We start from the raw sequence: 21,593 nt of genomic DNA, 5'->3' as shown, positions 1-21,593 counted from the left end.
TTTCTCTATCGACTCCTCTCTCCCCCCCCCTCACATATACGCACCTATATATATATATATATATATATATATATATGTATGTATTTAATAAAAGCAATTAAGATTCAAGTCAATTCCAAAGAATTTACTTGAATATGGTACTTAACTTAGATGCACCAGAAAACTATATGGTGTTAACCATACAGTAATGTGTTCTCGTATATATGTATTTATATATACATTCTATGTTTGTGTAAGTGAGACTGGGAGACAAATATGTATGCGTTGACATCTATACCTCGTAGATTACGAGTCAAAATAATTCAATATATATTTTGTTTTAGTATTTTTTAACTCTATAAAGAAAAAACGAGACAGAGATAGAGAGAGAGAGACGAAGCAGGGTAACAATTTATAATAGTTTGTAAATCTATTTTGGATGAGTTAAGAATAAACCGATGAAAACAAGAGGTTGTTTTCCAGATTGACACTCACCCAATGGTACAATTCTTAAGTATGTTTAATGGTTAGACATAAAATTATCTCGTTTCACTATTTACAACTGTCATTTCCTTTGGCAATCGAGCAGCAACACTCACTCACACGAACAGGTAAAGCAATCAAACAATGATAGGCAGAAAGCGAGCAACTAGTCAGTGTTCACGCTTCTTCCTTGTGCATTAGAGAATTGCATTAAGGTATATCATTTAAGAAAATTGCTGTTATTACAATAGTAAATATATATAGTAGGCTGGCTGGTGGTACTGAGCAGGAGTCGAAGTGGCAGCAGAGTGGTCGTGGCATTCTGCTACTACACGATGAAAACTGGTGTAGACCAAGTTGAGGGGAGGGTGAATTTAGGAGGCAGCAGGAATATATTATGTGCAATGCATTAGGTTTGATTTAAAAGAGACAGGTTACCCGAGATATAAGGAAACGTAACAGTTAAATAAAAGGAAAGAATGTGAATGTATAATTTGAAAGGTTTGACAAGCAATGAAATGATTATGAAGCGTTTTGTCCGACCAAATCGTTTAATCGGCCAAGGAACATATAGAGGGAAATAAATTAGAGATATCTTTAAAATTATATTAATAATAATGAAGATAAATGCTTGATAATGTCTCAGAAAATATGTTCTGTTGGTAAAATCGGTTGTGAATTAGATGAAGCAGAGGAGAGATAATCAGAAGTGGAATATATATAATGATAATAATAAGAGATCAAGAATATGAGACATGTCATAGTTGCAACTATGACAGTCGTATTTTCTGATTCAGTAAGTGAACTGCTTTAATATATTATCAAAAGTAACTTAGAATAAGATATAAAGAGGACAGACAGTGTCTAACACCTTGATAGAGAGAGAAAGAGAGGGTGTGTGTGTGTGTGTAGTAATATGAAACGAAGAGTAAAGAAAAATAATTTAGCAACAGATAACACAACATCTGACGACATTATACTTGGAGATTAAAGTTACTGAGTCTATTTTTTTTCAAATAATATCGTAAAACTCGACATTTCATTTATAAAGTGCTTAAATCCGACGATTTCCTCACCTGGTTCGGGCTGGGAATTTTCGGCAAGTTCTCCATCTTGTTTACTCAAGTTCATTCAATCAACTGAAGATGAGTTGTTACAGCTAAGCAGCACAGAATTTCCCCCTCGTAATCATTAAAAAAAAACAACAACAACGGTGATAAAAAAAATTATCTAGGTATTTATTCCAACATTAAAATGACGCATATATAATAAGTATAAAATTATCTGTGTAAGATATATTGTCAATGTGAAACTCTAATGAAATAACGATAGAATTCACTGCGGCCCTAGTTACTGTTTCCGGTGTGCTGTGTCATCTCCCTCATTTCTCTATTGTCCAGTCGTGTTTTTTCATCCCGGTGAGTAAAATATTTCATAGATTTACTGTTTCACAGTCGACTGATTGACAACAAAGAACTTCAAAACTTTCCTCTTCCTATATAAGAACATTTAAAGTCAAATCATCTCCTAAAACCAAATGGTTTCTATGTTCAAAGCACAGCAGAAACCCATGCTGCAGCTCCAATGTCTACAATAATATTTAATTCTGACTTTATTATACATTCTACCAGCTTCAAAAACCGTCCTCTCTCATAGTTTATCTCTTATTTCCATTGTTACATGTTCATTAAATGTTTGGGGGTTTTTTCTGTCTAATGTAGTGTAACATGGACAAGTTTGATTGTGTCCAAAAACCGTGGAAGCCACTAATTAAAACCACGCATAATTCTATTAATATTAACGAGTCCCTTACTTTGTGTTTGAAACGAATAATCAGCCCCTTATTGTTTATTAAAAAGGCTTCAACCCCTACAAGATCACAAATAGAATAACGGCTCCCGCTCTACATGGACATTGTAACTATATATTTATTTCTTAATGACAATTATTGAGATTCATTTGGAAATCATTTGATATATATTTGGTCGACTTTGCCTTTCATCCTTTCGGGGTCGATAAATTAAGTACCAGTTACGCACTGGGGTAGATATAATCGACTTAATCCGTTTGTCTGTCCTTGTTTGTCCTCTCTGTGCTTAGCTCCTTGTGGGTAATAAAGAAACATATATATGTTTTGATCAGCAGCTTTTTGTCGAGTCTTTTATGATGTGGACATTGATGTTTGAGGGAAATTATGTCTCATCTTCGGAAGATATGATTTCATTGAATTAAAAATACGCGATGCTTTGATGTGGTGAACAATAATTTAGTATACAACTGAAACTAACTTGTAATGGTCATCATTTGTGTTGAAGGTCCAAATCTTATCTCAGAATATATTATACGAGCCAGCGAGCCTCTAAGTAGTTGCTCGACCTGCTAGAAATATCAGCCAAGTCTTCCTCAAATCACCACCTATCGTCTCAAATGGGGCATCTAGTCTCACATACTTGAAGAATAATGGATTTATTACGCCTGAAATACCTTTCATCGTGGGCCCTGTTCGATCAAGTTTGATTCGGAGGCGAAACCGCAACTTCGTTTCTTCACTTGGACAGTCAGCGATTTCTGCAAACTCATGCTTAGCATTTTTTAAACATTTTATTTTTTTAAGTCAGTGTAAAACTTATAACTAATTTCAACGAGGTGTGATAGAAATCGAACTCTAAATTAGCATACAGAAGTTTTTCAGTCAGTCGACTATATTGAATTTCAAGAGTTTGTTTTTCACACACCTGTCCAGTGTTACAAAATGTTCAGCGATTTCAAATGGTTTCATGTATGACTGCACTTATTATCTTCATCATCATCATCATCATCTTACATCCATTCTATAGTTCTATAGGTTGGACGGGACTTCTAAAGCATAATCTTTCTCTACCTGTTGTAATTGATGTAATCAGCTTTCGCCGCCTCTTCCCATTTTTTCCCTTGTGTTCCTCTTCCTTAGGTTCTTCCTATTTGGATTGTTTTGACACTTCCTTACCTAACAGTCAGCCTCTGTTTACATCACATGTAGGTACAGCTCAGTCTTGTATTTTGCAAACAGTATCTCTTTTACCAAGTTTTTCTCTCAGCTAATTTGCGCTCCATCTTTTGTACACACACTAACATTATATATCCGTTAGGGCATGCTTGCCTCTCTTTTTTTTTTTTCAGCCTTCGTACATCTTCCATATTCAGTGCCCATATTTTGCAACATCACAATTTGTACACAAGGATCTTATAATCTACACTTGATGTAAAAAGTAAATCCATTATTTCAAACACTGAAAATAACTTCCCAAACATTTCCCAACCTTTTTCCTACTCTGGCTACTTTCAGAACACCCTCCTTCACTGCGAATTTGGTCACCTATTTAAGAGAAGGTATCCACTACATCTAGAAAGTCTTCAAAGCACTTGAATGGTTTCATTTATTTTACCATGCTGCAGTTACTCTTGTACATCTACTTCATATAAGATTCTTTGTCAATTTGCCTGTGATTCTGCTGCATTTCTTGTGCATCCATTGTTTACGATGGGTATACCATATAGAAGTACTGTCTACTCTTTTTCTGCATAATTAGCATGGCCACTTAGCATGGTCTTCTTTCCTGCTAACTAAAACTTAAGCGTCCCACCACAAGCCTAGGTTTTGCTATTTGGTATGAGAATATTGGTGATATGTTTCAGCTCCATCACAGAAGTTTGGGTCTTAAACAAAGAGCATTAACAACCTAGAGTGGTTGCTTCAAGATAATTGCTTTGTATGAACAACTGCGTTACATGATAATGAGATGTGTCATGCATATAGAACACATGCAAAGACTAGAAAGAAATGAAACTAGCATGCCCCAATGGATGTGCAAATGTCAGTGTTCGTGTACAACGATGTGCAAATATAAAAGAAGAATTGGGCATAAGAGGAATCGGGTGTGCAAGAGAGAAAACAATGCTTGTATAGTCATGTGATGTGTAGGATGAAGATAACTGTAGAAAGAAGTGCTAAATGTTCTCAGAACCTATGGAAAAGGGGACCCAGGAAGTCTTCTTCTTCTTGTCTTAAGACAGCATTCACCCAGAGTGGGTTGAGCTGGCTTCATTCATCCTCAATGCTGCATCTCTCACAAATGCCGACCAGGCTTGGCGATTTGAGGCTAACGACCGCGAGATCTCCAACCACTCATTCCAGTGGTGAATGCCGTAGACATGGGGGCCTAGGTTGGGTTCCAGATCAGCCTTGACTGTCATCAGCCAGATTTTTCATTGCCCACCACATCGCTTTCGCCAACCCTGAAGGGGAGCTGGGGCAATTGCTTCATAGATGAATTCTGGTTGACGATAGAGGGCATGACCCCAGGAAAACATGGAACAAAGTTATAGTCTCTGATTATGTCTATTTATATTGACTGTGGTTGAATGGGTTTGTAGTACTGTCTCTCATCTGGACATTCTGAAGTTGATTTTTACCTAACATCCTTCAAGACCAATAATAATAAGTGGATACTCACTATGAGGTAAGCAGACTGCAGGACAAATCTTAATAGAGAAAGAATTTCTCGGGCAAGTTTTTCAGCTAGGTTGTGACTCCTGTGTGTTATCCTGCTGTTTTCATTATGTTACCTTTAGTGGGGATTGAACCTGCAACCTTCAGGTGATATTATTTACCTGAATTGTAGAGTATATTGCTCATTCATAAAGACCACTGGTGAAATAAGGTACCAGTCAAGTACTCAGTTAAATTAATCATTTGTATTCTCAAAAAAAAGTGTGATACAAAACCACACTTTTTGAGGAGAATATCATCTAACTAGGATATTACCTTGTTTAACACTAGAAATGTTAATTGCACACAATTCAAAAATTATTGTAGATTTTGACATCATGGTGTTTCATTTTTCATAGTTTTATACTATATATTATAGATTGTTTGCACCACCTGCCAAAAAAAATAAACCACATGAAGTCATAAAATTCTGAAGATTTATACATTTAATAATGGTTTCCTACCTCTCCTTTTCTTTTTTCCTTTCAAATTGAAAAATATCTTTGCCTCAATTGATGCATTCAGGTCCTTAGAAGCAGGTGAAAGGTCTGGTCCTTCTAATGTTAATATGTCCTTTGATTTTGAGGAATATTTGGCTGGTATTTTGAGAAGGTCAAGCAACCATATAGAAGATCCCTCATTAACCCAAAATTAACTATGGCCTGAGTTTTCCTTTTATAAAGTTTATTGGTAATGGCTGATATGTATAGCAACCTAACTTTTTGCTATCCAATCTGACCTACCTATTCTACAAACTCCAAGCCAACAATTTCTATTCACCAACCCCAATCTAGTGAGGTTATCTACATTACTCTCAATTGACAAGAAATAGCAACTAAATCTTTTTTTTGTATTGCTCCCTACTATCTTAAAAGACAAGAAAACATGAGTAATGTGATCATAGAAAGAGCCCTTGTGGGGTAAGCTATAACCTGCTGATACTTAAGCTTCTGCCTTTTGCCTCAGTTTCCACAAAATGTCAAATTCACAAGCTGGTTAACATATAAGCATTATTGGTGCTTCCAATATAGGAGCTAATTAGCAGAATTCTTAGAATGCCATGCAAAATGCTTAGCAGCTTTTCATCCATCTTTACATTCTGAGTTCAAATTCTGCTGAGGTCGGCTATTGCCTTCCATCCTTAGGAGGTCTATGAAATAGGTACCAGTTGAGCAAGGGGGTGTCAATGTTAACAACTAGCCACTTCCCCCAAAATTTCAGGCCTTGTACCTATAGCAGAAAGGATTGTTAGTGCTTCCAATTAGATGGATGGATTGGCAAAATCGTTAAAGCATCACAAGAATGCCTTCTATTTGTTCTAGTTCTTTATGTTCTTATTTCAAATCCTGCTACGGTTAACTTTATCTTTCCTCCCACTAGGATTAATAATATACTGTAGAAACACTGCCAGATCAGACTGGGCCTGATGCGGCCTTCCTGCTTCACAGACCCCAGTTGAACCGTCCAACCCATGATGATGATGTCGAGCCCTGAGATTGATGTGATTGGCTTCTCCCCCAAAATTTGTGCCTATGTTAGAAACATCTGTTTTTGTTTCCATTGTATTAAATACATTTTCTGGAATCAGCTTTAAGATAATAATTTCTTAAATGGATATCTGAACTTATACCTATTTCTTTACTACCGACAAGGGGCTAAACACAGAGGGGACAAACAAGGACAGACACACGGATTAAGTCGATTACATCGACCCCAGTGCACGACTGGTACTTATTTAATCGACCCCGTAAGGATGAAAGGCAAAGTCGACCTCTGCGGAATTTGAACTCAGAACGTAACGGCAGACGAAATACGGCTACGCATTTCACCCGGTGTGCTAACGTTTCTGCCAGCTCGCCGCCTTTCTGAACTTATACCGTGAGAGTTTGTTTAAAGCAGTGACTAATCAGTTTCGAAATTTAGTGAAAAATTCTTTTTTCTCATTTGCTCAGAGTTATGTCCCTTGTATAATAATAACCACTTGTTTTCTTTCTGTTATGTTCAGGTACGATGTTTCTAACCAGATCAGAATATGACCGTGGTGTTAATACATTCTCGCCAGAAGGAAGGTTATTCCAAGTAGAATATGCTATTGAAGCTATTAAAGTAAGTATAAAACACTTGTTCTGTCCTCTGACTTATTATTAGCTGGCAAAGAGAGAGAGAAATAGCACTTAAAGGAGCTTATTTAATTATTGTAGGAAACCTGTTTCTGTTCGGGTCAACCTTCATCCTAAGAACACATTAGACATTGTAGTTATAGTTGGTGTTTAAGATTTAGTCAGAAACAATAGCTTAATCACATGATGAAGTACATGCATAGTGATATGACTGTATTGTGAATTGTTACTGCACCAGAAAATATGCTTAGCAGCATTTCTTCTGACATTATGTTCTGAGTTCAAATGCCACTGGGGTTGGCTTTGCCTTTCATCCTTTTTGAGTTGACAAAATAAGTATCAATTGAACACTGAGGTCGTTTTAATCAACTTACTTCCTCCCTAAAATTGCTGGCCTTGTGCCAAAATTTGAAACCAATTTGACTATTGCATATGTATAAGAGACGTTAAATTTAGTTATGATGAGATCTTCACCAAATTTAACCCTTATTAATACTCATAATATGATTGTGCTTTGACCCATTTTTGTATGACTTATGTTTTATTTGATTTAATTTTCCAACAAGCTTACCTGAAATATTTTATTTTCTGTTAACTATTTAGCATCTGTTGTGTTTTGGAAAAAGACATCTTTCTGAGACTGTCTATTTATTTTTACTCTTTTAACTCTTTCACTGCAAAATTTAATTACATCATTATTCCATAAATGTTGTTAAACATCTACCTAAAACATAGAATTGGTATTTTCTGCAAGTCTCTTTGCCTTGATAAAATTTGACCTGTCTCAACAGAAAGCAGTTTCAAATATGATATTCCTCAACAAAAAATAGATTTGTGTATAAAACTACTTTTCACAGTTACGAGTGATGAAATTTTGAATATATCTGCTTTCCGGCAATTTCAAATAAAAGTTCTTGACAATCTTATATATTTATTTAACATTTATCAGTGTTAAAAGTAGGAAAAGATTTTGTTAGAACTTACATTGGATTATCATTTTGTATTTATAGCTTGGTTCTACTGCCATAGGGATCCAAACCAACGATGGTATTGTGTTGGCTGTCGAAAAGAGGGTTACCTGTCCTCTGATTGTGGCTTCAAGTATAGAGAAAGTTCTCGAGGTTGATTCACATATAGGTAAGTATAAAAGATAAATTTGCAAGTAAATTGTAATGAATTCTTTACTGTGTTTAATTAATTGTATAAAGATAGTCTGGTCTGCTGACTACCTATTCCAACTAACTCTTGTTTCTTTCAGGTTGTGCTATGAGTGGATTGGTTGCAGATTCCCGAACAATGATTGACCGAGCGCGAGTTGAAGCTCAGGTGAATATTGAATTTAAATATAACGTCTTCTATCATGCTTATCATCATCACCATCGTTTAACGTCCGTTTTCCATGCTAGCATGGGTTGGACGGTTTTGACTGAGGGCTGGCAACTAGATGGCTGCACCAGGCTCCAGTCTTGATCTGATGGGAAAATGTGTGTGTGTATCAACCCTAACTACCATATTTTGGGACATACAAATCAAATTTTTCTGACCAAAATTTACAGTTAAAAAAGGTAGATTTACTTATTCACTAAGAAAACTTTGGAGGACCAAAAATTCTATGTGAAATGCTGCAAGATTTAGGAATATAGTGACAGTGTTTGAATGTTTATATTATATACTACCTAAACTTTTGTGCTGGAAAATACAATACTTCTTGCATGGTTTAGTCAAGAAGGGGACAGTGTCCATAACCTTGGAGACCCTCTAAGGTTGGTGAGATTGACGCTACACACCAGTGTTGATGAGGGAATGAGAGTCAAGTAGGTTTGAATGAAAACAGTATTCAACTAACTGGTTCAGAGGTGCAGATGTTGCAGCAGTGATTGAATAGACAGTGTGGAGACAGCATGTCTGAGCTAAAGATTGTAGTATGTTGGCAAGTGAATCTTTGCTAATCAGTTGGAAGATGACTTTCTTTTGAATGATTTTTAAGATGAGTGTTTGCAAATGCAGCAGCTGCACTGGCTTGGTTTGCATATTAGGACAGGTTGAGTTTAATTTACTGTGTAGTCTATATATGTGGTCATGACCGCTAAATTATTTTGCAGTGTATCATCTATTAGTAGTACAAGAAGATCAGTCACTCTATTGTAACATAAAATATCAAAAGCTCTCTACAATTTTACAATGTATCTATATATATATGTAAACAATTCATAAATAAGGGCAAACGAAAAAATTAATGGTTAATGGACAATATGTCCAATTTTTCGGCATATTTGGCATTGGAAATTTTTTTCGTTTGCCCTTATTTATGAATTGTTTATAAATTTAACCTGTAAAGGTATTTTTTAATATGCTGGCTATTGATAAGATTTTTTTCGAAAAAAATTTTATCCTACATTATGATATATATATATATAATGGTACAGGCATGGCTGTGTTATTAAGCAGTTCACTTCCTGAGCATATGGTTTTGGGTTCAATCTCACTGTATGGCACCTTAATCAAATGTCTTCTACTTTAACCTCGGGCTGACCTAAGCCTTGTGATTAGATCTAATAAGCAGAAACCAGAAGCATGTCATGTGTATTTGTGTGTGTTCATGATTGGTTATTCTTTCTTGCAGTCCACCATGAAAGAATGTTCAGCTTCTTGATATGTTGTATGATCTTTGAAAATGAAAGGTTCATCTGTGTGATGCTACCATTTGTTCCCAATTCTCCATGTAAACATGTCCAGGCTGTTTGTTGTTCAGTAGACTAGATTATCACCTCCCTTAGAAACAGGTGAGGACTGATGACTGAAAGAGTATGTTGGGGCATAGAAAATTCTGTCCCAGCAGAATTTCAACATAATCTCATCTAACTCATGCAAACATGGAAAAGTGGATGTTAAAACAACAGCAGCAAATCCTAAACTGCCATCATTTCAGTAAGACTTGACCATTTCATCAGATTAATCTCGTCTATTGATATTTCCTGTGTTGTCTTTCAGAACCATTGGTTTACCTATAACGAGAAGATGAGTGTTGAGAGCGTTACACAAGCTGTTAGTAATCTCGCATTGGCATTTGGTGATGATGATGCAGATCCAGGTGCCATGGTAAGTACTTCTCTCTGTTTCTCTAAATTGTAATAATAATAAATAATGTGGTTATATACTTTTTATTGAGGGCACATGGTTTAATGGTTAGGGTGTTGCACTCACAACTGCAAGATTGTGGGTTCAGTACCCAGACTGGTTGGTGAGTTGTGTTGTGTTCTTCAGCAAAACCCTTTATTTCCTGTTGCTCTGCAATCATTTTGACATTTGACGTATGGAGTGCCATGCGTCTGTACAGACATCGTCGATTTGAATAAAGGAATAAGCTTATGTCCCACAAACATTTGATCACGTGGTGAAGCACGACCTTCGAACTTTAGGCCTCACTGAGGAAATGACCAGCAACTGAGACCTTTGGAAATATGCTGTACATGAGAAGACCAGGCAGGACAAGTGAGCCCAGCCCACTTATGCATGCCTTTCCTCCCTTGGACACAAAGACCTGTTGAGGCAAGCAAAGTCGATATAGAACCTCATCCGACGATAGGCACCCATGCCAACCCCCTTTGCTTGCAAAGACATGTTGGGGCAAGTGAAATCGAAATTGAACCAATCCTATGACTGGCACCCGGCAGATGCCAGGACCCCTGGACTGGTGGTACGTAAAAAGCACTATCCGAATCGTGGCCGATGCCAGTGCCGCCTCGACTGGCTTCCGTGCGGTGGCACGTAAAATGCACCAATCCGATCGTGGCCGTTGCCAGCCTCGCCTGGCACCTGTGCAGGTGGCACGTAAAAAGCACCCACTACACTCATGGAGTGGTTGGCGTTAGGAAGGGCATCCAGCTGTAGAAACATTGCTAGATAAGACTGGAGCCTGGTGCAGCCTTCTGGCTTCCCAGATCCCCGGTCGAACCGTCCAACCCATGCTAGCATGGAGAACGGACGTTAAATGATGATGATGAAACAAATCATCAGGGCCCAGTTATTCAACAAGGAATTGCAAAACATTCTTTCTCACACTTCAGAAACTACCAAAGTACTTTTTATACTGTGATCTTTTGAACTGATTCATTTTTATTGCTGATGATTTTTAGCCCCTAAGTCAGCTCTAATGAAGCAGACTTGTGATTGAAAGTAGTCAGGCTATGATTTTTTTTTTACATTATCCACTAAATTTCCATCTTAGATTATATTATTTCAATATGTCTTTTTTTCATAGCATTAGGGCGTGATACGAATATTTAGATATTTTTATCATAATTATATAGTTATGTTATTCAGATTTTCTGTTTGCCTGTGTTGGTCAAGTCTTCACCACAGCAGCCCAGCCTTTTGTTATTTCCCTAATGAAGTTCAACATCCTGAGATCAGTCACTACAACTGTAACTCCTGTTTTCATCTTCAAGTTCCATCATATATCTGTCTCCTTTCATTATGTTGCATCTTATTCATTATATATAAAACTGTAGTTGTGTGAGTGTCTGTCCCCTTCGATTTAGATTCCTAACTACTCCCACATTTTGCGGTGCAGTTTAACCAAATTCGGGTATCTTATAGTCGTGATTCATATCGAGCCCGTCCGGCTATTAGCGCGCGTCTACGATGAGTCTACGATTTTAAAAATAATTTAACATAATTTTTTATTCCATTTTAATGCATAATTTTTCGTGTGTCGATGGCGGCGGAGTTGGCGTCCATGGTCACACCTGCACCTGTTTGCTTCTCCCCCTTCTTCCCTCCCTCGTGAAGCTGTGGGGAAGGGAGTGTAAAGAAATCAACGTCGTAATGCGTTGTCAAGGAGACCAGCGTTCTTTTAGAACAACGACTTCATGGCTTGAAGACACCAAAACAGAAATGGCTAAGAAAGCCCGAATTGGCATCTATAAGGGAAGTAACTCTCTAAAAGTGCTTATATAGTTATTTCCCTTACAAACCCGAGCAACGCCGGGCGATACTGCTAGTAGCTTATAAATCTAATTTTTCTTAGCTCATTTGTACTCCATTCTTTATTCATCCCAACATGCAGCAGAAAATACTCACCTCATTTTGTTCAAGCCTTCACACACCCTTACAGTCAATACACCTGTTTCACTACCATGCAATATTGCACTATGTACTTCGTGGCAGCAGTGGAATTAACTCATATCCGAGTAATTAATCTGTAATGAGTATTGAGCCTCTTCATCTTGATTGGTACAAAAGGTGCTGGTGGCTGTTCAGGCCAAGTGTGATTTAGAAGAGCCAGTGGGGACTATACTCTTTTACTTGTTTCAGTCATTTGACTGCGGCCATGCTGGAGCACCGCCTTTAGTCGAGCAAATCGACCCCGGGACTTATTCTTTGTAAGCCCAGTACTTATTCTATCGGTCTCTTTTGCCGAACCTCTAAGTGACAGGGACGTAAACACACCAGCATCGGTTGTCAAGCAATGCTAGGGGGACAAACACAGACGCACAAACATATACACACACACACATATATATATATATATATACATATATACGACAGGCTTCTTTCAGTTTCCGTCTACCAAATCCACTCACAAGGCATTGGTTGGCCCGGGGCTACAGCAGAAGACACTTGCCCAAGATGCCACGCAGTGGGACTGAACCCGGAACCATGTGGTTGGTTAGCAAGCTACTTACCACACAGCCACTCCTATCAAACAATCTACCCATTTCTTGAAGAGACAATGTCCTAGTTGCAAGCAGATATAATAGCTCCTCAAAAATTTTACTTTGGCTGTTCTGCTTCTTGAGCTCCTACCCCCACTTCGAATTCAATCACCAAGGTGCCATCCAGGCATTTGAAAGCATCTATTACACAGGTCTTACAGTTTACTTACACCTGTGCATATGATTTCTGTTTCCTCCTTTCGTCGGCCTGTGATATCACCTCACCTCTTGTGTCCATGGTCTACATTATGGAATTAATACTACATTGAAGACTTTCGAATATTCGAAAGTATCTATTTCAAAGGATGAAAGGACCTCCATGGAATCTGAACTATGAACATGAAGACGAACAAAATGCCGCTAAGCATTTTGCTCAGCGTACTAACAATTCTGCCACCTCGCCGCCTGCGTGATGACGTAGAGGGTATAGTGTAGTGATACACATGGTTACCTCCCTTGGGTTTGTCTGGTGGGGAAAAAAAATTGAAATATATGCCTTCACTTGAAAAGATAAAGTTGGCAGAAATGATAGATCATTAAGCTGAGTATTATACAGTGTACTTCATTCAACATTCTGGATTCAAAAGCACTTGTATCAACTATTACAGAGCTTCTGTGTAGTGCTAGAAATAGCTGTCAAATTTTTAAATCATACCTTATTTTCCTAGAAATAAGGAGGATACATTTGACATTGTTGTCCCTGATACACAAAAGAACAGAATAGTCGTGGTTGGAAACCATTTAAATTAGGAGTTTACTTGGCCAAAAAAAAACATTCTTTTAATCACTCTACAATTGATAAAAATGACTATTAACTACAGCTTGTTGGGAGTGCTGAAATGTTTAGCTATATTCCTAATTTAATTGGCTATCCATCTGAGTTAAGTCTTAATTCATAATTTTCGCCATTATTTTGTAGGACTATATTCTAATAACAGACACCCATAAAATTATCAACCATCACACAAACAATAGCTCTGAGCACCTCTTCAAACTCCACCCATCTAACACCCGTGGACATATTTACAAAGTCAGAAAACAGCACAGCTCCCATGACTTCAGGAAACATTTTTTCACGCTGAGAGTTGCTGAAGCATGGAACAAACTACCGGCATCGGTTGTTAGTTGTCTGTGCACTGCATCCTTCAAAAATTCCATGCTTCCTGAGATTCGCCAACACTACACTTGATTTTCTCCCCTCCATACACACACGAGCATGTATCTGACTCATACATTGTTCACTTTCCAGACATTACTGCATGTACTTTATATGCACTTTCTGTCAAGTTGTGGTGCACCTGAGCACTGTATACAATAATTTCATTATTATTATAATATAATCTCTATTATTGTGTCTAAGGACTCATCATATAAAGTTATTTTACTAGATAACTTATTAAAAACTTACATTTTTCCTTACAGAGCCGTCCATTCGGTGTAGCATTGCTATTTGCTGGTATTGATGAGAAAGGTCCTCAATTGTAAGTAACTGTAAACATCTAGAAACTTGTACAACTGTTTCTCATACTAAATTGTGTTACCTAAATTAAAATTTAGATAATACTCTGGCTGTATTATGACATCATCATAATTTATTTATAATTATAGTTTGCAGAAAGCTAACCTAAACTATGTTTTTTTTGGGGGGTGGGGGGTTCTGCCCTGCATTTTAATGGTTAGGTAGTAATCATAAGATTTCAATTTCTGAACTAGACAGTGTTATTCTTGAGCAAAGTACTTCATTTCACATCATTGTCTACTCAGCTGAAAAAGAGTACCTACATGAGTGGTGATGCAGTACTCTCTCTTCGGCTGTCACATTTTCTCAACATTACACAAAGTCATGGGTGAGAGGGTCAAGAGAGTGTCTATCTCTCCTGGAGACTATATAGACTCCAAAAACAATTAATGGAAGCATAGTATATGTTACTATGTCTTACTTGTTTGCAATGATAGTTTAACCCTTTCGTTACTAACCCGGCTGAATCTGGCTCTGGCTCTGAGTACAAAAGTCTTGTTTTCAGAAGTTCTGAATTAAAATCTTCCACCAAACCTTAGTCACAATTTATGTTCCTAACACTAGCTGAATGATAACTAAGTTATTTTACTAGATTCTTTATTATATTTAAAGTAATTGAAAGAAACACAGAGCATCTCAAAATAAATACAGTAACGAAAGGGTTAAATATTGTGTAAAATTAAAGTTAGTAATGTTGTGCTGTCACACTTGCGTAAAGAGTCTCAGTAATACAGATATGTACAGCAAGACATCTTTTTTTATCCCTTTATCATATGTTAAGCTCTCATTTCCCAGCACAATGCGATCTCGCTTAATACTACTCCCAATCTTAGTTGAGGGGTCTTTGTCTTGCAAGCTATTTGATGACCACGCTGGTCCTGGTGTCATGCAAAAAGCACCCAGTACACTCTGTTTGACATTAGGAAGAACATCTAGCCATAGAGACCATGCCAAAGCGAACAGCTTAGTACAGTCCTCTGGTTCGCCAGCTCTTGTTAAACTGCCCAACCCACACCAGCATGGAAAATGGACATTAAATAATGAGGATGATTATTTATTTGTATGTATATACACACAACGTATAATATTGTCTTAGCTTAATGTGTGGCATTGAATGATGAAATTTTGTTTTTCGTATTTGGATAGATTCCATATGGATCCATCAGGCACTTTCATACAGTATGATGCTAAAGCTATAGGATCTGGGTCAGAAGGAGCACAACAAGCACTGCAGGATGTCTATCATAAGGTATTCAATATGTTCAAATATTTTACATGCACTTTTACCATAAATGTTTTTGTTTGTTTTTTTTAAATCAAAATCGTAATCCATCAACATCAATGGAATTTGTAGCTGTGATACCAGTGCCGGTGGCATGTAAGAGAACTATCTGAACATGGCCGTTGCCAGCTCCGCCCGACTGGCCTCCGTGCCGGTGGCACGTAAAAAGCACCATCCGACCGTGGCCGTTGCCAGCTTCGTCTGGTCTCCGTGCCGGTGGCACATAAAAAGCCCCATCCGATCGTGGCCGTCTGCCAGCCTCGTCTGGCACGTAAAAAGCACCCACTACACTCAAGGAGTGGTTGGCGTTAGGAAGGGCATCCAGCTGTAGAAACTCTGCCGGAACAGACTGGAGCCTGGTGCAGCCTTCTGGCTTCCCAGACCCCAGTTGAACTGTCCAACCCATGCCAGCATGGAAAGCGGACGTTAAATGATGATGATGATGATGATTTTGTTTCTGTTTTATAAAAAATAAAATGTGGGCATTTTGCTCTTTGTTGGAACTAGTTTTATTTTTACCACTGGATGTATTTCCTATTGCTAACTAGTACACTACTAAAGAGGAAGGGAAATCTATTTGTCAACTGAACTAACTCAAATCGGGTAATGTTTTAGGTAGGGGTCACTATTTATTGACTGCAACAAGATTTGAACACTTCAATCATGTTATATTCGGTATAGGCGCAGGAGTGGCTGTGTGGTAAGTAGCTTGCTAACCAACCACATGGTTCCGGGTTCAGTCCCACTGCGTGGCATCTTGGGCAAGTGTCTTCTGCTATAACCCCGGGCCGACCAATGCCTTGTGAGTGGATTTGGTAGACGGAAACTGAAAGAAGCCTGTCATATATATGTATATATATATAAGTGTGTGTGTCTGTGTTTGTCCCCCTAGCATTGCTTGACAACCGATGCTGGTGTGTTTGCGTCCCCGTCACTTAGCGGTTCGGCAAAAGAGACCGATAGAATAGGTACTGGGCTTACAAAGAATAAGTCCCAGGGTCGATTTGCTCGACTAAAGGCTGTGCTCCAGCATGGCCGCAGTCAAATGACTGAAACAAGTAAAAGAGAAAGAGAGTATGCCAGTTTATACATAATATGGTGGTGGATGGGATCAGACGAGGGACATTGGTGTGTGTGGTTAAGTAGCTTGCTTCCCAACCACTTGTGGATTCAGTCGTCCCACTGCATAGCACCTTGGGTGAGTGTGTTCTACTATAGCCCTGAGCCGATAAAGCCTTGTGAGTAGATTTGGTCGGTGGAAACTGAAAGAAGCCCACCATGTGTATGTGTGTGTGTGTATATATATATATATATATATATACATATATATGTATGTCTCTGTAACTTAGCGGTTCAGCAAAAGAGGGTGATAGAATAAGTACTAGGCTTACAAACAATAAGTCTTGGGTGTCAATTTCTTTTACTAAAACCTTTTAAGGCAGTGCTCCAGCATGACTACAGTCATATGACTGGAACAAGTAAAAGAATAGAGTATATACATACATATGTGTGTGTGTATGTAGCTATCTGTCTATCTTTGTGTTTCTGTTTGTGTTGTATTTGTCCCTCAGCACTGCTTTGTTTACATATTTAACTGAGTGGTTCAACAAAAAGGATTGATACAATAAGTACCAAACTTTAAAAAAAATTATTGAGACCATCTTGGGGACAATCCAATGACTGTAAAGCAAAGGAAAATAAAATATAAAATGATGGAAAAACTGATTGTTTGTTTGTGTGTGTGTGTAATGGTCTATGTAGGTCGATGCTATATGGTAGTGGCAGTAGCAATAGAGATGATGGTGGAGTAGTAGTCCTTACCAGTGCTGCTTGACTGGCTCCAGTGCCAGTGGCATGTAAAAAGCACCATTCAAGCATGGTCGATACCAGTTACGCCTGACTGGCCCTTGTACCAGTAGCACCTAAAAAGTAGCTACTACACTCTCAGTGAAGGCACATGGCTCAGTGGTTAGAGCGTCAAGCTTACGATCATGACGTTGTGAGTTCGAATCCTGGACCGGGCTGCGTGTTGTGTTCTCGAGCAAGACACTTTATTTCACGTTGCTCCAGTTCACTCAGCTCTAGAAATGAGTTGTGACGTCACTGGTGCCAAGCTGTATCAGCCCTTGCCTTTCCCTTGGATAACATTGGTGGTGTGGAGAGGGGAGGCTGGTATGCATGGGCGACTGCTGGTCTTCCATAGACAACCTTGCCTGGACTTGTGCCTTGGAGGGTAACTTTCTAGGTGCAATCCCATGGTTAGTCATGACCAAAGGGGGTCTCAGCACACTCAGAGTTGTTGGCATTAGGAAGGGCATCCAGCTGTAGAAACCTTGCCAGATAAGATTGAAGCCTGGTACAGACTTCTGGCTTGCCAGCCCTCAGTCAAGCCATCCAACCCATGCCAGCATGGAAGGCAGGCATTAAACAATGGTGATGTGGTCATATAGGAAAGGAATGAAGGCAATATTAGTGGTGGCTGTGGCAGTGTTACCTGTTCTAGTTAAAATTTGCTTTGAAGAGTTAATCAGCAATGTGGATGATGGTGAGATATCTGGTCTTTCTTCTGTCTAGTCAATGAGTCTGGATGAGGCACGTAAAGAAGCTCTAAAGATTTTGCAGCAAGTCATGGAAGAAAAACTAGACCCAACTAATGTCGAGGTGAGTGTTATCTTTGTAGCTGTTGATCTTAGTGTGTTTTTTTTTTTGTTGTTGTTTTTTTTGTTTTTTTTAGTAGCTTAAAATGTGTTCAGTGAAGCACCTATTTATCCAGCCCTTCTTCAGCAGGTTTTGCCTTTTTAAAGTACCCAGTATTCGAAGTGGCTGACATTAGGAAGGGCATCCAGCTGTAGAAACCATACTAAAACAGACATGGTGCCTGGCCAGCTCCTGTCAAACCGTCCAACTCATGCCAACATGGAAAACGGTTGTTTCATGATGATGAATGGAGAGAATGTATGATCGATAGCATCAAACAATTCCGCCACCCCTCTTTTTTTTAAGATAGTGTTTGATATGGTTATTATTTCTAGCTCGTCAGGCAATCACATAGAGGCTTGTTCTACAACAGGTTTTGATTTGTAATAAACTAAATCTGAGAAACAAAATGTTGTTAGCAACAGACAGAAATTCTCATCCAAAACTGTGTATGCCAAAGAGGAGATAATGATTGATGGTACCTCCATTTTGTGAATAATGATTGACTTTAGACAGACTTTTTAAATCTCTTGATTGAGTATTAAAATCTAGTTCAAGCACATGTGCTCGATCACTGAATCATGTTTATGAAATAGAACATCAATGTAACCACTCACTTGCTTATGGTTTTAACCAATATATTTGCTAGAAATAACAGCCAAATTTCCCTCAAATTACATTCTATTGTCTTCAAAATAAAATTACATGTTGGATAATGTCATTCTTGATACACTGAATAAAGGATGTAGTGATTACACAATTAGAACACTTTGATCATAGTTCTGTTGAATCAGAACAGTCCTACAGCTAAACAATAATCAGTCACTGTATACCAAGTGTATTGAGCATTTAAATCATCTAATTGATATTTTAACTGTGGCAATGACAAGTGATCGAGAACTTTGGTGATTTGCTGCGCTTGAGATGACAGATCAAGCTAAGTGAAATCATGGTTGTGGCCAGTGCTAGTGACACATGAAAGACACCCATGCCAGTGACACACATAAGACACCCAGTACACTATGGGAAGCACTCCGTCAGTTACGACGATGAGGGTTCTGGTTGATCTGAATCAACGGAACAGCCTGCTCGTGAAATTAACGTGTAAGTGGCTGAGCACTCCACAGACACGTGCACCCTTAACGTAGTTCTCAGGGATATTCAGCGTGACACAGAGAGTGACAAGACCGGCCCTTTGAAATACAGGTACAACAGAAACAGGAAGTAAGAGTGAGAGAAAGTTGTGGTGAAAGAGTACAGCAGGGATCACCACCACCCCCTGCTGGAGCCTCGTGGAGCTTTTAGGTGTTTTCGCTCAATAAACACAACGCCCGGTCTGGGAATCGAAACCGCGATGCTATGACTGCGAGTCCGCTGCCCTAACCACTGGGCCATTGCGCCTCCACACCCAGTACACTATATAGAGTGGTTGACAATAGGAACTCAACTAAAACAGACAACCAGTGCCTTGTGTTGCTCTCCAGCTTACCAATACCAGTCGAACCATCTAACCCATGCCAGCATGAAAAGAGTTGCAAAATGAAGATGATGATGTGTGGCAGGACTTATCGTGTTCCTTAATAGTTAAACCCTTATGATTCTTGTGATAATGTAATTATCTCTGTTTCTTTTCATCGTTGTAATCCTGTTTTAACGACTACGACTGCGGTTCTCATTACAGATGGCAACTGTGACGCGAGAGAAAAACTTCAACATGTTTTCCAGAGAAGATCTCGAAAAAATTATTGAAGATATTGAAAAAGGCCGAAAATAAAAACCTCTATCAATGTACATCTTAATTCAGAATTTGTTTTCATGGAATCCTGATGACCAGAACAGTTGCTTTCACTGCTTGCTCTGCTCATCCCCGTTTTTGCAAGGCAATGCAGTATGTATCGCTCCTATCACAGTCAGGCTTCTTTTCTTTCAATAAAAAAAAAAATTGCCATTTTTTTTTATTTATTTTTTTTCCTCCATCACCTAGACAAATTTGTATGAATAAATTTCTTGATATGTTTTTTGTAGTTGCTGTCCTTAGTCATCATCATCTTTATCAAAGACCAGAGCCTGGTGCAGCCTTCTGGCTTCCCAGATTCCCGGTCGAACCGTCCAACCCATGCTAGCATGGAGAACAGACGTTAAACGATGATGATGATTGCTTTAACTGTTTAGCATTTCAACTGGCTATTTCCACCTGTTTCATATTCAAACTGTCACGATCTGGCCTCTTACACTTACTCTAGAACAGGGGTGGGCAAACTACGGCCCCCCATAGGTTTTCATGCGGCCCGCCGAGAGCTTTTATGAATCCCAACTTCTATGCAGATACTTCGTAACTGTTTCAGTTGTACGGTAATTCACAATATTTTCACTTGATTTTTATAAATGAGGCCCGCCAAGGTTCCAAAGACGCACTGTGCGGCCCGCGATCAAAAAAGTTCGACCACCCCTGTTCTAGAATGTCATTCTAAAAATGAACTATCACACTATCAAAACCAAGTTACATGATAATGCATGATTAATTCAAAACAATAAATAAGTATCAAACTTGACAGAGTAATCTGAACACTAAAGATTTAATTACATATCTCTTTAGTTCTTTTGATGTTAGAGTATTTCTGACTTGTAAATTTATTTAAAGCCACCAATTTTTATTAACAATAAGAAGTCATATAGCAGAGACCCATTGATAACAGCTCTAGTACTAAGACAGCTTTGTTTGTTTGTTCCTTCTCGAGCCACGCCTGGCTCATAGGGCCGGTTTCCCAGTTCCCCATTTGGATGGGACGCTGGTCCGTCGTAGGTGAGCTACAAGATGCTGGAGGAAAAAGTGATAGAAAGTTGTGGCGTAACAGTCAGCAGAAGTTCGTCATTACCTTCTGCCAGAGCCGCATGAAGCTTAGGTGTTTCGCTCAAACACATCGATTCAAAGCTGCGATCCCTTAACCGCGAGTCCGCTGCTCTAACCACTAGGCCATGTGCTTCCACAAGACAGCTTTAGTTCAATGAAATAAGTTCAACTCTCCCTCTTTCCTCTTTATTGTCAATACCTTATCCCTCATTAAGGTGGCGAGCTGACAATCCTTACCATGCTGGGCAAAATGCTTAGTGGCATTTTGTCCATCTTTATGTTCTGAGTTCAAATTCCACCAAGGTCGACTTTGCTTTTCATCCTTTCAGGGATCAATAAAGTAAGTACCAGTTGAACACAGGGCGATTTAATCAACTTAGTTCCTACCCACAAACCTGCTGGCTTTGTGCCAAAATT

General features: G+C 38.6%; 2 protein-coding genes across 2 annotated transcripts in view; one reads left to right on the top strand and one right to left on the bottom strand.

The window, feature by feature from the left end:
• The window catches only part of LOC115210301 (synaptophysin), a 276,300-nt gene extending 274,601 nt beyond the window's left edge, over positions 1-1,699 (bottom strand). Inside the window, exon 1 of the mRNA XM_036501720.1 lies at positions 1,539-1,699. Within this exon, the coding sequence (XP_036357613.1) occupies positions 1,539-1,574 (36 nt within the window). The 5' untranslated portion in view covers positions 1,575-1,699. The remainder of the gene's footprint in view (positions 1-1,538) is intronic.
• Positions 1,700-1,729: 30 nt separating this feature from the next.
• On the top strand, positions 1,730-20,282 carry LOC115210708 (proteasome subunit alpha type-5). Its single transcript, XM_029779402.2, has 9 exons — positions 1,730-1,880; positions 6,996-7,096; positions 8,121-8,247; positions 8,369-8,436; positions 10,102-10,209; positions 14,250-14,308; positions 15,493-15,595; positions 18,203-18,289; positions 20,007-20,282. The coding sequence occupies exons 2-9, from the start codon at positions 7,001-7,003 to the stop codon at positions 20,097-20,099; spliced, it is 741 nt and encodes a 246-aa protein (XP_029635262.1). The 5' UTR covers positions 1,730-1,880; positions 6,996-7,000; the 3' UTR covers positions 20,100-20,282.
• Positions 20,283-21,593: the final 1,311 nt, after the last annotated feature.

This window comes from Octopus sinensis, linkage group LG4 (assembly GCF_006345805.1).
Source record: "Octopus sinensis linkage group LG4, ASM634580v1, whole genome shotgun sequence".
Taxonomy (NCBI): Eukaryota; Metazoa; Mollusca; class Cephalopoda; order Octopoda; family Octopodidae; genus Octopus; species Octopus sinensis.
The sequence above is the reverse complement of the archived record's forward strand: the minus strand, read 5'-3'. Positions and strand labels throughout refer to the sequence as shown.

Excerpts from the sequence above, each read along its gene's own strand:
- LOC115210708 (XM_029779402.2), top strand. The coding sequence starts at position 7,001 with ATGTTTCTAACCAGATCAGAATATGACCGTGGTGTTAATACATTCTCG. Across the intron at positions 7,097-8,120 it reads ATGCTATTGAAGCTATTAAA|CTTGGTTCTACTGCCATAGG; the intron begins GTAAGTATAAAA and ends TTGTATTTATAG. Across the intron at positions 10,210-14,249 it reads ATGCAGATCCAGGTGCCATG|AGCCGTCCATTCGGTGTAGC; the intron begins GTAAGTACTTCT and ends TTTTCCTTACAG.